This window comes from Candoia aspera, chromosome 6 (genome assembly GCF_035149785.1).
Source record: "Candoia aspera isolate rCanAsp1 chromosome 6, rCanAsp1.hap2, whole genome shotgun sequence".
In the NCBI taxonomy this organism is placed as follows: Eukaryota; Metazoa; Chordata; class Lepidosauria; order Squamata; family Boidae; genus Candoia; species Candoia aspera.
Genome location: NC_086158.1, coordinates 83,126,559 through 83,142,014, shown reverse-complemented (window position 1 = coordinate 83,142,014; position 15,456 = coordinate 83,126,559). Strand labels below are relative to the sequence as shown.

Sequence of the window (15,456 nt, the reverse complement as noted above, 5' to 3'; positions counted from 1 at the left end):
CCATCTGTGGGTCCTCCAGCCCTCAACTGCTTCAGTTTTGTTGCTCCAAATAGGTGAGCTCAACTCACATGAAACAACCAATACATTTTAATATTCCTTGGTAGGCCATTTTCAATAGCAATGTAATATAAAGTAGGGTTAACCTTAATGGTTTAGGGCCAATAAAATCATTTATGTATACAGTATACCCATAAGCAAAGTTTTGAATAACCTACAGAGATGAAGCTGAAATTATAATAGTGATGCATGCAAAGATTCATACGATTTCTGAGGTGCAATAATCCAGTTACCAGTCCTTTTAAAGAAAATGCTAAATATTCAAAATGGCTGAGGAGTGAATGTAATACATCAACATATTAAAAGGGCACCACATTTTTGGGGAAGCTAACATGGCTTTAAGTGAGGAAAAAGTTGGATAATTTCAGTAGTGAATTTAATTTTAAAATAATGAAAACTGAAATGGGGAGAGTGTGTCTGCTTACTTTTTCTATAGAATTATAGTTCCAAGACACATTCTTTAGGTAGGGGTAGGAGTAATTTTTAAGCTACCTGGATCTGTGTAAGTGGAAGCGCCTTAACTGATTTGAAAACTAACCAGAGTCGGAGTGGATTAATACCCGGATGAGAGGCCACAAAGAAATCCTAGGCTCCAGATTAGAGAGGAAGTCGAACAAAACTTCATGGAAAAACCAATGGAAAAACCTTTTTCCGTATTGGTGTCAGAAAACTACATGCGCGGCCATATCTCTGAAATACCTGGAAATTGCAGCTCGAAGAAGTCTGGCAACCTTATGAGATGCGACCCCTTAGCAACGGCTTTCATAGACTCCTAGGTTGCCCAGCGACCGTTGCCACGAGCAACGGTCCGCTCTTATCCTCTCCGCGCCGCTGCCGAGCCTCCATTTTGACTGAGGGAGCACCCCAGCGGAGCGAATGTGCGTATCTGCCCGCGCATGCGGAGTACCCGCGGGGGCGGTGAGGTGGGGGGCCAGCGACGCCAGGCGACGAGCGTCGGCCGCAGAAAAGGAGGAGCGCGGAGCGAGGAAATGGCGGCTGCGGCGGCCGAGTGGGCTTCGCTCTGTGAGAGGTTCCGCAGCGCCCTCAACCTCTCCTACGTGGAGTCCAAGAAGGACCCGGAGACTGAGCCCTACCGCTCCAAGTACGGCGCGCGGGAGCTGCTCGAAGGCCTCAAGCAGCTGCTCGGCGCCGGGGAGGCCGGGGAGGCCGAAGGCGCCCTCGGCGTTGACGAGGAGGCGGACGAGGGCGAGCGGCGGCGGCGCGCGGTGCGGCTGGCCGTGGTCGAGTACGAGCTGGGGGTTAACCACACGGACACCCAGGAGTGCTCTGCCGGCGAGGAGCACCTGGTGAAGTGCCTGCAGCTGCTGGAGCAGCACCGCCTCTCCCGCGAGTGTGTCTCGCTCTACGTCCAGGCCCAGGTGCGGGAAGGCCCCCCGACGCCCCCCAGCGGGGCGCGCTTCTGCTGCCCACCCCCCGAAGCCAGGGGCGGGAAGGATGGGATTGTCGCCCGGCATATCTGGGGACGCCAGCTTGGGGAAGGCCGCCCAGGCACTGGCAGCACCGGGGGAAGAGGCAGGCAGGGGTGGTACGAAGCTCTGCCTAGTCACTCATCTGGGGAAGAGGGTACTAGAGATGGAGGTTGTCATACTTAGAGCAGAGCATCCAATAAGGCAGGATGCAGATACTGTAGTTTGCAAGTTTTTTCCCTTAGCTAGCCAGCTCCGATCCCTTCTATACCAATCAGCTAACTCCCAGAATTTCCCAACTAGTAAATTTTTTGGAGTCCGAACATCAGTTTGGAGGAGTGTGCCATGTTGGGGAAGCTGGGCCAGGTCTAGTGTTTGTGTGTTTTTTTAGTGCAAAAAGGGAAAATACTGAGTTGACAAAAGGCAGTGCTATGCAGTGATGCAAAGTTTTGAGACTTGAGTAACAGACTTCAGTCTGTACAGTATGGGCTGACAGCAGAAGGTTGCAGTGTGGATGGTGTTTCAGTGTTGACAGATACACTCTTTTCAGAGTTTAGCAATCTGTTGCAAGCTTTGACTAAACAGCGCTGTTGCCTGATCAATTCCTCAAAGTTAGGAACCTGTAGGATAAACTATTTTGAGATTTGCTAATGAAAGAAGCCTAGTGAAGGGGGGTTGGAATGCTCCCAATCCTCCTTTGTCATCCTTTCACAAATCAAAATAAGCACTTTGCCATTCATCCTGGAAGCCTGCAAAGGAAGTATCTAGGCATCCTCTTTTGGGGGAGATGGGCAGTAGCAAAATTTGAATTAACTAAATAAGAGTTGGGGTGGTGGTGGTGGTAACAATCTATCATGCTGTGTCTCTGCTGCCTCAACTCTTCTGTCAGCTGTTCTATCTAGCATAGCAGGCTGGCAGTAGAGGGAACTGTTGCAGCCACACATCTTGGTTTCTGTGTTGCACAAATGAGAAGGAGCTTTAGCTCTTATACCGCCAGACTGAAAAAACATAAGGAGCTTCTGGATAAATTTGAGAGTTCCTTGGACTGCAAGAAGATCAAACCAGTCCATACTCCAGGAAATAAAGCCAGACTGCTCACTTGAGGGAATGATATTAAAGGCAAAACTGAAATACTTTGGCCACACAATGAGAAGGCAGGACACCCTGGAGAAGATGCTGATGCTAGGGAGAGTGGAAGGCAAAAGGAAGAGGGGCCGACCAAGGGCAAGATGGATGGATGATATTCTAGAGGTGACGGACTCGTCCCTGGGGGAGCCGGGGGTGTTGACGACCAACAGGAAGCTCTGGCGTGGGCTGGCCATGAAGTCATGAAGAGTCGGAAGCGACTGAACGAATAAACAACAAGCTTCTGGATAAAGTACATAGTACTCAGTTGGAAGCAAGCAGCTTTTCCATCCCCAGCATAGAAATATCCTGTGCTGCTGAAGGCAGGGTTGAGTGAGCTTTGTTTCTGCCTGTTCAGTTATTCACTGGGTCACTCTTGGCAACTAGATGCATCACATTATTAAAAATTCCTTTATTTTGATACTTCCTGCCAAATAATATTACTGAGCAGTAGGAGTCATTCTTAACAATGTCCTCTTTAAATTATGCTTCCAACTGCCCAATAATAACATTTTCCTTAAAATTATAGCATTGAAAAGAATATCTGATGCAGTATTTTGGATATGTTTGAAGTTTTTACTGCTCCTAGTAGGTAAAATTGACATAATGTAAAACACAACTTGCTTCCCAGGAGTTGCCTCTAAATAAGGCATGAAATGATTCTAATATTTGAGATGATTCTAATATTTGCATTTAGTACAGTTCATGCGCTATTTGCTTTTGAATGACCTCATATCTCTCCAAAGTAATTTCACTTCTAGGTTATCTATTTTGTGCCATTCATCATTTAAAAAAAATAACCCATTTGTTTCCTCGTGTTTTGTAGAATAATTTGGGTATCCTCTGGTCAGAAAGAGATGACATTAAAACAGCACAGACTTACTTGGAATCTGCAGAGGCTTTATATAACCAGTACATGAAAGAGGTAATATGTGAATGAGTTTACTTTATAATTTTGTAATATGGCTTGGAAACTTATGGAGATAATCAAGTGTTCTGAGATGATGTATGCTACGATTTTTAAAATGTTTTCCTCTTATGTGTCATTCTTTTGAAAATTGATAGTTAAAGCTAGCTGGAGTATCAAGTGTTGCAGTGTCAAAAAATTATTAGCATTTAAGCATCTCTTCAGAGCAAATAATTGCTTAGAATATTAGCATTAGTGCAAGATTAAAATTGTATTAACATTTTGAACATTTTAGTCATTAAAGCATTTCTAAAACAATCTTACTGATATTTCTGTTACTAGTTTTACTAATTGTATTGAAATATTCTAACAACAGTATAGACTTGCTGTATGGCTGTAATGCTAGAAAAAACAAGCAAATTTCACTGTCTTTTTTTATAAAGCACCTTCTAATGGGCTAAACTCATGCATTACAAGTAGTTGATTCTGTTATATTGTTGGACACAATATAGCACAATGGACCCTTTACTATAGCCTCTGAGGCTCTATTTATATGTACAGCCACCTCAGGAGACATTTCCAGACATATTTTAATGAATTATAGAAGAAAATTGTTGAATGAATATGAAAGCTGAGTATATTCACTTGGTTTGGGTTATTGCTGTTCAGATCTTACCTAACTGAATTTTCTTTTAGCTAGAGATAACACAGACATCAGTTCTTCAAAAATCTATAGTTTTAATGGGTTTCTCTGCCAGGCTTCATCTTTTACTTGACTTTAACTCAATAGTGGTCTTCTCCATACCAGATCTTTATTATCTTTATGTCAGTCCATGCCGTAGAGGTGTGTCCAAGTTCAACAGGATCGTGCCTGATTAGCTGCTCCCTAGTACCGCAGGTTAAAAAAGCATTCCATTTGGACCTTTCTCTCTTTCTCTGTTACAGATGTTTAGCCTGCCTTCATTCTGGTCACCAGGTCATGTACTTTAATAAAAACTATGTTACTCAACACATCAGTATATCCAATAGAAGAGAATATATGAAGCTGAGGGTTGAACTGTGAGTCCTTGGTGTTCTCTGAGTTCTCTGAGCTTGGTTGTTTGCTTGCAGATGTTTCATTACCTGACTAGGTAACATCATCAATGCTAGTGAGTGTGGGGTTTGCTTGCTGTTTATATACAGTAGCCTGCCGTGCCTATGTTGGTGGGGGTGTGGTTTTCTTCTTGGTAGTTCCTTGATTAGGGTATTGTTTTCTGCCTGATTGTTTTTCTGGTGTTAATCCTTGCTTATCTAGGTGTTGGCTGCTGGAGATGATGTGTTCTGGTCTTTTTGTTTCCTTCTTAGCTTCTTTTATTGTCTCTTTTGAATGGTGTGTAAAGGTGCTTTATTTCTATGGACAGACTCAACCATAGTTTCAGCTGGGAAACTGTGAGCATCCTAAATCCAAAAACGCTAGGGAATTCTTGGAAGCTTGGCATTCAGACAAATCATTAACAGACACATAGAGATACATAGGAAACAAAAAGATCAGAGCACATCCTCTCCAGCAACCAACACCTAGATCAGAAGGGATTAATCGCTAGTGCTGATGATGTTGCCTAAGCAAACAACCAAGCTCAGAGAGCATCAAGGACTCCACATCGGTATATGTTTAGTAAGAGAGAGAACGTAGCAAGCAATACAATGAACGGAAGAGAAGCTTTGCAGCCCAAGATAAAATTAAAATACAGTTGTTCTGATCTGGTGCTAGAAAGATTCGGGATCAGTACCTGTTCCAGTTGCCTTTATTTAAGTTGGAATATTTCAAAATCAGATTGCAGTCACAAGTGAGACTCATTATACATTCATGTCATATAAGTAATGATACACTTGGAAAAAGTGTCATTTACATATTTTAATCTAAAGCCAGGATAGAATAGGAGGAGGTTTCCTTGTGGGACGTAGATCCTTGAAATCCCAATTTAATTTGTGGGACTTACTGGAGCATGATCAAACATACTCAGCATTATCGATACATAATTTGTATTTTGTCTGTCTTTCTGAAATGTACATCAAGTCAAGTATTACATACATTTACTACTAGAATATATTGCTATCTTGAACTCTTTAAGGGATATGTGAACAAGTGATTGGATCTGTTGGATCTACATGCTGAAATTGCTAGGGCTTATATTCACTGATTCTTTTTATTCTATGTGAACCATTCTGTATAGTTACAACTACTAAATGTGATGTGCCAGTTGATGCGATCATTTGATAATGAAATATTCCAGAACTTGAGTAAACTTCCTTTATTTCCATCTTGTTACATTTCCTGAGATGCAGTTGTTTAAAGTAGTGTTTCTGTTAGGCATTGAGGTGGGCACTCCAATGAGTGACTGCGTGGGGGGGAAGGCTGCCTGGTTCCCATGTGGGTGTCATCATGAGTGTGGCTGGTCACAGGAAGCCCTTCTAGCTGATGAGATTGCTCCCTACTGCCTCTTGAGCTCTTAGGATGTTCCCTACTTCCTCAGGCGATGTTTTATTTTTTAGGAAATGCTTAAGCCCATCTCCAAATAAAGCATTGAAATCAGCAACCCAACTTTTTTTCTTAAGCCTATAAGCTACGTGGGATCAAATAGGAATTCTTGTAGATAAGATTATGCTTAATGCTAATGTTTTGCTTTTCAGTATGCCAACTTTTCAGTTATTTATTTTTACTATCTTAAACACTTAAGGGCAGGAAACCTGAAAAGCAGGAAGGGAAGAGGTCCTGTGCTCATTGGTATCTCTGGGTGCTGGATTACCTGTCCTTAGTTTAAAAATGTTACCTTTCTATCAGTACTCCATTGTTTGAGTGGGGGAAACAGGAATATAAACCTATCTGGCTAACAACATCTGCTGTGCAATAAAGCTTAGTGTTCTGGATGTATAGCATAGCCTGTGAAATGACTCTGTTGATTTTTTGTTTTGTTTTTTTACCATTATGTGTGTGTTGTTTTTTAATTGCTATGTGTTTCATAGTGTCTTTTAGCTGCCCAGGGTCATGAATTTGAGATGGGTGGCCATATTTTGTTGTTTATTTGTTTAGTCGCTTCCGACTCTTCGTGACTTCATGGACCAGCCCATGCCAGAGCTTCCTGTTGGTCGTCAACACCCCCAGCTCCCCCAGGGACGAGTCCGTCACCTCTAGAATATCATCCATCCATCTTGCCCTTGGTCGGCCACTCTTCCTTTTGCCTTCCACTCTCCCTAGCATCAGCATCTTCTCCAGGGTGTCCTGTCTTCTCATTATGTGGCCAAAGTATTTCAGTTTTGCCTTTAATATCATTCCCTCAAGTGAGCAGTCTGGCTTTATTTCCTGGAGTATGGACTGGTTTGATCTTCTTGCAGTCCAAGGCACTCCCAGAATTTTCCTCCAACACCACAGTTCAAAAGCATCGATCTTCCTTCTCTCAGCCTTCATTATGGTCCAGCTCTCGCAGCCATATGTTACTACGGGGAACACCACTGCTTTAACTATGCAGACCTTTGTTGTCAGTGTGATGTCTCTGCTCTTAACTATTTTATCGAGATTGGTCATTGCTCTTCTCCCAAGGATTAAGCATCTTCTGATTTCCTGACTGCAGTCAGCATCTGCAGTAATCTTCGCACGTAGAAGTACAAAGTCTTTAACTGCTTCTACATTTTCTCCCTCTATTTGCCAGTTATCAATCAAGCTGGTTGCCATAATCTTGGTTTTTTTGAGGTTTAGCTGCAAGCCAGCTTTTGCACTTTCTTCTTCCACCTTCATCATAAGGCTCCTCAGTTCCTCTTCGCTTTCAGCCATCAAAGTGGTATCATCTGCATATCTGAGATTGTTAATGTTTCCTCCAGCGATTTTAACTCCAGCCTTGGATTCCTCAAGCCCAGCATGTCGCATGATGTGTTCTGTGTACAAGTTGAATAGGTAGGGTGAGAGTATACAGCCCTGCCGTACTCCTTTCCCAATCTTAAACCAGTCCGTTGTTCCGTGGTCTGTTCTTACTGTTGCTACTTGGTTGTTATACAGATGCTTCAGGAGGCATACAAGATGACTAGGTATCCCCATACCACTAAGAACTTGCCACAATTTGTTATGGTCCACACAGTCAAAGGCTTTAGAATAGTCAATAAAACAGAAATAGATGTTTTTCTGAAACTCCCTGGCTTTTTCCATTATCCAGTGGATATTGGCAATTTGGTCCCTAGTTCCTCTGCCTTTTCTAAACCCAGCTTGTACATCTGGCAATTCTCGCTCCATGAATTGCTGAAGTCTACCTTGCAGGATCTTGAGCATTACCTTACTGGCATGTGAAATGAGTGCCACTGTTCGATAGTTTGAACATTCTTTAGTGTTTCCCTTTTTTGGTATGGGGATATAAGTTGATTTTTTCCAATCTGATGGCCATTCTTGTGTTTTCCAAATTTGCTGGCACATAGCATGCATTACCTTGACAGCATCATCTTGCAAGATTTTGAACAGTTCAGCTGGGATGCCATCATCTCCTGCTGCCTTGTTATTAGCGATGCTTCTTAAGGCCCATTCAACCTCACTCTTCAGGATGTCTGGCTCTAGCTCACTGACCACACCGTCCAAGCTATCCCCGATATTGTTATCCTTCCTGTACAGGTCTTTGGTATATTCTTGCCACCTTTTCTTGATCTCTTCTTCTGTTATGTCTTTGCCATCTTTGTTTTTGATCATACCCATTTTGGCCTGGAATTTACCTCCGATGGTTCTAATTTTCTGGAAGAGGTCTCTTGTCCTTCCTATTCTATTGTCTTCTTCCACTTCCATGCATTGCTTGTTTAAAAATAATTCCTTATCTCTTCTGGCTAACCTCTGGAATTTTGCATTTAATTGGGCATATCTCCCCCTATCACTGTTGCCTTTTGCTTTCCTTCTTTCTTGGGCTACTTCTAGTGTCTCAGCAGACCGCCATTTTGCCTTCTTGGTTTTCTCTTTCTTTGGGATGTATTTTGTTACCACCTCCTGAACAATGCTGCCAACTTCTGTCCAGAGTTCTTCCGGGACCCTATCTACTAAGTCCAGTCCCTTAAATCTATTCTTCACCTCCACTGCATATTCCTTAGGAATATTAGTGAGCTCATATCTAGCTGATCTGTGGGTCTTCCCTAATCTCTTTAGTCTGATCCTAAATTGTGCAAGAAGAAGTTCGTGATCTGAACTACAGTCAGCTCCAGGTCTTGTTTTTACCGACTGTATAGATGTCCGCCACCTTTTGCTGCAGGGTGGCCATATAAATTGAAATAAACAAATAAATAAATAAGCTCCCCCCCCCCGCAGGTATTTTCAGAGTGATTTGTCTTTAATTTCTGCTCTTTTATTTTGTTCTATATTTTGGGATGACTCTTTAGGGTGTCTCCTCCTAGTGCTACATTTGCTTTGTTGTAGTACCCAAATGCAGCCAGCAGAGGGAGCACAAGTTTGCTATCTATCTCTATCTCACCTTCAGCACATGCTGTGTTTTGCAGAATGGGAATCCTCCACTTGATTCCAGTGAACACTTTATGACAGAAGAAGAGAAACTCTCAGACCAGGAGCGATCAAAAAGGTGGGTGAACTAAGGCATAAGATGGAAATTGGTGAGAGAGTTTATTTCTTATCATTAAAACTAAGCCACTGTTTCCCCAGGTTTGAGAAAGTCTATACTCATACACTGTATTATCTGGCCCAAGTCTACCAACACCTGGAAATGATTGAGAAAGCTGCACAGTATTGCCATACCACTCTCAAACGGCAGCTTGAGTATAGTGGTTACCACCCAATAGAATGGGCTCTCAATGCAGCCACTTTGTCTCAGTATTATCTCACCAAGGTAATTATTTCAATGTTCTCCTCTGCGTGTCTTATGTGTTAATCATGGTATTGAAGGGATGACCCTTATTGGCAGGCATTAGGTTCAATCTGGACTCACCTGGTTGAACTGGATTCCTGTTAAAATTATTTTGTCAAACAAGTCTGAAATTGATTTTCAGTTACATAACTTATTTTCCTACATTTGCACAAAGCTGCTTCAGGAACACATGATAACTAGAAGTATTCAATAAGAGTAGCTGTGAAATCTCAAAATAGGTTTCATACTGTGTTTGTTAATCATTTTTATTTGTTGAGAAGCAGTTTCCTTTTGTATTGGGGCACACTTACATACTTTTAAATTGCCAAATATTAAAGGATATGTCAGAGCAGCGAGTTTTTTGAAGACTGTGATATAAGAATGGGTGCACATATTTATGTCCACACATCCTTACACACGGATCAGTAAAATACTGCTGCAGAACTGATCTTAAATTTTAGGATATAGGAAGCATGTTATATACTTTTTCCTTGACAAAAGTAATTGTAAGGCTGAAGTGCTTACTTGCCCATGATTGAGTCCCACTGGATCACAGTGAAATTTATTTCTTGGAAATTATAGGATTGCAGTGTAAGGCAATGTCTTTTTAAAGCCTTTGGCTTTCATAAATATAAAAGTTATATTCAGCAACTTCTAAGTAACAAAAGGTTGGTGATGATAAACGTACAAAAATACACGCTTCCATTTTTGAATGATATTCTCTTTGGGAGCAATTTTTCTGCAGGCACAATTTCATTTGCTGTCTGGTTTTTCAGCATCCAGTACGGTTAGGTCAAGCCCCATGTTAGGTCATCCAATTTCAGAGCACTAATATATAAGTATTATACAATTAAATGAAAACTAGGAGCTTATTATGGGCCAGGAACAAGCACTATTATATCATTTCCCCACAGCAATGTTTCATGGAATCTAGGCATTGTTTAGCAGCTGCCAGTGTCATCTTTAGCCAAGCTGGACAGGTGCCATCTGCAGAGGACAGTAAGTTATCTCATTCCAGTTTACACTGGGGTGACTTTGATTTTGGCTTAGTGTGGATGCTAAATGCCTTGCTTTCTTTTCATGACTTCAGTCGTTGTTCTCTCCTTCACTCTTGTCTGTAATCCAATCAATTTCACTGTCCCATTGATTTTTGTAGGATTAAAGAATGAGGCTACAGTTCAGAAAAAAGTAAAAATATGCCTTCCCCTTTACTAAATTAGAACTTCTACGGATAGCTTATACATGTTGTTGCCCCCACTGTTCCTCTGGCATCAGCCACTAGGAGCCAAAACGGTCAGAGGGAGCGGTGGCAACTCGAGAGGAAATTTCACCACAAGTGTGACATGCTCCTGTAGCGGCCATTTCCTCTGAGTTCTTCCATGGCCCAGAGATTGAGTAACAGTGTAGCATCTGAAGTATCTGAGATCAAGGGGAATCTTATATATGCTTTTGGCCATCCTTAATAATTCTTACCTTATCCTAAATAGTCAGATGCATTGAAAAGGTTGGTTATAAGTAGTCCAACTAAGACTTAATTTTCACTATTATGCTTATATCACTGTGAAGATTTTGGTGCAGAATTAAGCTAGTGCCATGCTAATGCCAAGGGGCAAAATGGCTTTGCTATTTTGCTCTTGGGCAGAAGGAAGAAAGAAAACATTTGGAAGCTTCCTTTGTTAATATAGTTTATGTTGGCAACACACTCTGCTCATTTTGTTTTGTTTTTTTACTTAAAGTGTTAATATAGAAATTTTAATCCTATTAGGAAAACTCTGTTTCACTTCCAAATTGTGTTTACATCCTGGCATTCCCAAATGAAAATTAGCAGAGCAAGGGAGAGTCATGCAATTGTTTGATCAATGTTAGTGTATCAAATAGCTTCAGAATCAGATTTTGGCTACATATTAGCCTTTCTTTATAACCATTGGATAGCTATTAAGAATGAAAGTTATTTCTTTTTATGTAATCTTAAGAAAACTCTTCTAAGTCCATCTGGGAACTAGCTTAACATATGCTATATTTCAAAATCAGATGAATCAGAACAAGACCAGCAAGATCTTCGACAGAGAAAAGCTGAAATTGCAAGATGTTGGATTAAATACTGCTTGAACCTGTTACAGGGGGCCCGAAAGCTGCTTGAGGTATGCCAGGGAACACATACAAATAACTGTTATTTTTATTGTTGCTGTTTACAGTTGTAACTAACCCTAAACAGTTGCACATCTCTTAATGAAGTTGAGGCCTTAAAATAGAGAGAAGGAGCCAGTTCCATCCTGGCACTACATTATTTATGACTAATTGGGTAGCAGTTCTGTACCAGAGGTGGGTCAGGGCAAGGGGGAAAAAATGTGAATGTAGTGTTCCAGTTTTTTTCATACATGATGTTTATTCTCACATCCTACATGCACTCTCATTTATTCCTGCCATTAACCATAGTACAAACATATCATTCACAACCCTTCCCCCCACTCCCCGCCCATGCAACAGACACACAAAAAGCCTGTTTGTTCTGGGAGGGGATGGCAGTGGAGCAAAAGTGGAAGTTAGGTGTTAAAAGAGGAAAAAAGTTTCTCATTGGCTTCATTGAGAACCTTGTTCCAAGCCTAATTTATCTGATGGAAAATAAGAAAGGGAGGCTGTGGGCCAGCTCTGGATGCTGATAGGCCCAAACTGCTCATCCCAAAAGTATGTTAAATCTGCTACATCTACAAAGATAGGAGCTAGTCAACTGGTGCTGGAAACTAAATGCGGCCTTTAAAACTGCATCCGGACTGCTGCTTCAGTAACGGACTCTTAATTGTGTCTGTATGAGTTTTTAGTGTGTGTGTGTATACACACACACACCCTAACTATAACTGCAAAAAGGCAGCATAGAGTACAATTAAAAGCTAGAGGAAAAGTATATAAATGTGTGGTGGTAGATTTTGCCTACTCCATGAATTTTGAGTTTAAAGGGGTGTCTTAAATTATTTTTGCTTTCACCCTAGTACTCATATAATCTCAATTTCTTTGTGGGGTAGTATGTTTCACTGATTCTGTGTCTAAATCTACATCTAGAAATTGAAAAAAAATATATGCAGAACCCTAAAGAACTGCAAGACTATATTTGCTTTGTGCCCCTAAAGCAAATTACTCTTAGCAAAAGTATTGCTTTCTTATTAAAGGATTGGCCTTGTTTGTACAGAATGGTAATGTGACCATTACCACAGTAGCTCACAATGCTCCCATTGCTTTTCCAGGCTCCTCCTACTAGCAGGCATAGCCAACAACTGCTCCCTCTGATTTGTTTCCTAAGTCATACAAAAGAGTTTTGGCCTATTTCTCTTGAAAGACTGGAAACCAAAAGGATCAAATCTGAACATCTAGTACATACAACAGAGTAAATAAATCATGGCTTTAGGTGAAACCAGAGGGCACAATCAAATCAGCATGCATAAGGCATGACTCATTCATGATTGCCTGTTAATTTCTTTTCAGACAGGATGGATACTTGTCAGGGAGCAAAAATGTATTTCCAGGTATCTCAGGAGATGTGAACATATCAGCATTTCACCTGTAGTTACATAAAGTGCAAATAGACTGAGAGTCCTAGTCCCGCCTTAGGCCTGAAAGCCGGCTGGGCGACCTTGGGCCAGTCCCTCTCTCTCAGCCCAGCTCACCTCACAGGGTGGTTGTTGTGGGGAAAATAGGAGGAGGAAGGAGTATTAGGTATGTTCGCTGCCTTGAGTTATTTATAGAAAAATAAATTAATAATAATAATAATAATAATGATGGATAGAAAATAAATAAAATGTGAAGTGCACTGCCTTGTGAGATTTTCCTTTAGATGTAATCTGTTACAAGTTTTAATTCATCAGTTTTTAGTTGTAATACGTGGTAGTGTATTGGTAATAGGTAAACAAAAGCTACAGGGATACAGTATATACCTCATAGCTAAGGTATGTCAGAATGATGGATTGGGTTAAGAATCAAATAGCAAAGAGGGAATATGGTCTCTGTTAACGCTTTCTGTCTTAATTCATATTCTGCAATGATTCAAGTGAAAACTGAGAAGCTATTTCATAATACATAATTAGAGGATTGTTACAAAGTTTAGCTACAGATTCTTTTAAATTGCACTCATAAATGAAAAGATAGGAGACTCCTTGCGAGGAGAAGAAGGAAAAAAGTCTGAATTAGTGTATTTGAAACTATACACCCAAAATTGGGGAAGAATTAATTTATCAGTTCTGTGACATTTCAGCCATTATGGTGAAATCATTTGTGGTAGTTCTCGTTTTAGGACAACATTGGTGAGTTGGATCCAGACAGGCAATTGGAACTTAGAGCCCAGCAGAAAAAGGAGGAGGATGAGAAGGAGAAAGGAAGAAAGAAGGCCGTTCTTTTTGGAACTAGTGATCTCTGTGATTCTATTTTGGCCATGGAAGAGAAAGTGAGTTGTGTGTTTCCGTTAGACTTCAAAGAAGCCAGAGAGATCTTCTTAGTAGGTCAGAATTATGTCAATGAAGCAAAAGAGTTCTTTCAGGTAGATGGGTATGTCACTGATCACATTGAAATTGTCCAAGACCACAGTGCTTTATTCAAAGTGCTGGCTTTCTTTGAAGAAGATTTTGAGAGGCGTTGCAAGATGCATAAGCGTAGGATAGATATGCTGGAGCCTCTGTACTCAGGCTTAAACCCTCACTATTATCTGCTGCTCAGTAGGCAACTTCAGTTTGAATTGGCAGATACCTATTATGAAATGATGGATTTAAAAGTGGCTATTGGCAATAAACTAGAGGAGCTTGACTCCCATACAATAAAGAAAATAAATTCTCTTGCTCAGTTGGCAATAAAATTCTATGAACTCTTCTTAGATTCACTGAGGAACCCCGATAAGATTTTCCCGGAGACACTTGAGGAAGATGTTCTCCGCCCTGCAATGGTTGCCAAATTTCATATTGCACGCCTTTATGGCAAGCTTATTACTTCAGATGGCAAAAAGCAGTTGGAGAATATGCAGACTTCCCTGGAATATTACTCATTTCTAGTAGACTACTGTGAGAAGCACACAGATGCAATCCAGGCCATTGAAACTGAGCTAGAACTGAGTAAAGAAATGGTTGGTCTTCTTCCAGCTAGAATGGAAAGGCTAAGAGCAAAGCTTTCAACCTTCACCTAAATTCTTTATTTCCATGGCAGTGTGCAATATTAACATGATGTCTGTCCAAAGAGACAGTGTCCCTTATGGCAGTTTCCTTGTAGTAATCCAACTTTTCTTGCAAGCACCTGCTGTGACAGGCAGCATGGAACCTGTTTCAGATTGAAAACCGTCCAATGTAGTAGCTCTCCCACACTTCAATATTAAATATACAGTGAGTGGTCAACTGATGCTCTGTATTATTTGCACCCGTTTGACATGCACGCTTTCCTGCCTTATTTTCCTCCTTCCACTGCATGGCCAGTTTCCAACTGCAGTGCTGTTTTCCAGCTGTTTCCTATAATAGGGAACATTTGGGGTAGATCATATGGTCCTGGCTATCACTATAACCTAGGCATTTGGCTGTGTGACACTGATATAATTTTAGATTTATCTTTAAGATTTTTGTTAACAAATCACTAACTTAATTGTGTCATATTTATTTTTGTATATGTTGTTCCTCCACCCCCTTTTAACGGAATCCATAAATAAACATCCTTGATGGTACATTCTCTTGGCATCTTTTGTGTGTGCGTTAATCCATTCAGAGCAGTGGAAACCTTCTCTTAATTTTTCTCAATATGTGAGATTTTAATAATTCTCTTCTATTCAACTATAGGTCGCGGCCCATTTTTCACCCTGCCCTAAAAAATAGAAAACAACAGTTCATTTGTTCTCATTTTGCATAATTCTAGTCATGGGAAAGGAGAGGGAAAGAGAGAGAGATTAGAAAAGCCTCACCTTAGGTCCTCAGGGAATCTGATTTTTTAAATTAATAAATTACTGATTTATCAGTAATTTATTAATTTAAAAAATCAGATTCCCTGAGGACCTAATTCCTCTCCCCTAAAATGCTGGAGAGAAGGGTTTTACATTGTGTAGTTAGAGTTCAACTTAAGATGT

General features: G+C 40.8%; 1 protein-coding gene across 1 annotated transcript; it reads left to right on the top strand.

Annotated features, from left to right (window-relative positions):
* The first annotated feature begins 985 nt into the window (after positions 1-985).
* On the top strand, positions 986-15,065 carry KIFBP (kinesin family binding protein). Its single transcript, XM_063307540.1, has 7 exons — positions 986-1,436; positions 3,436-3,534; positions 9,013-9,092; positions 9,173-9,356; positions 10,289-10,373; positions 11,406-11,515; positions 13,657-15,065. Exons 1-7 carry the CDS (start codon positions 1,047-1,049, stop codon positions 14,533-14,535), a joined length of 1,827 nt encoding a protein of 608 aa, XP_063163610.1. The 5' UTR covers positions 986-1,046; the 3' UTR covers positions 14,536-15,065.
* Positions 15,066-15,456: the final 391 nt, after the last annotated feature.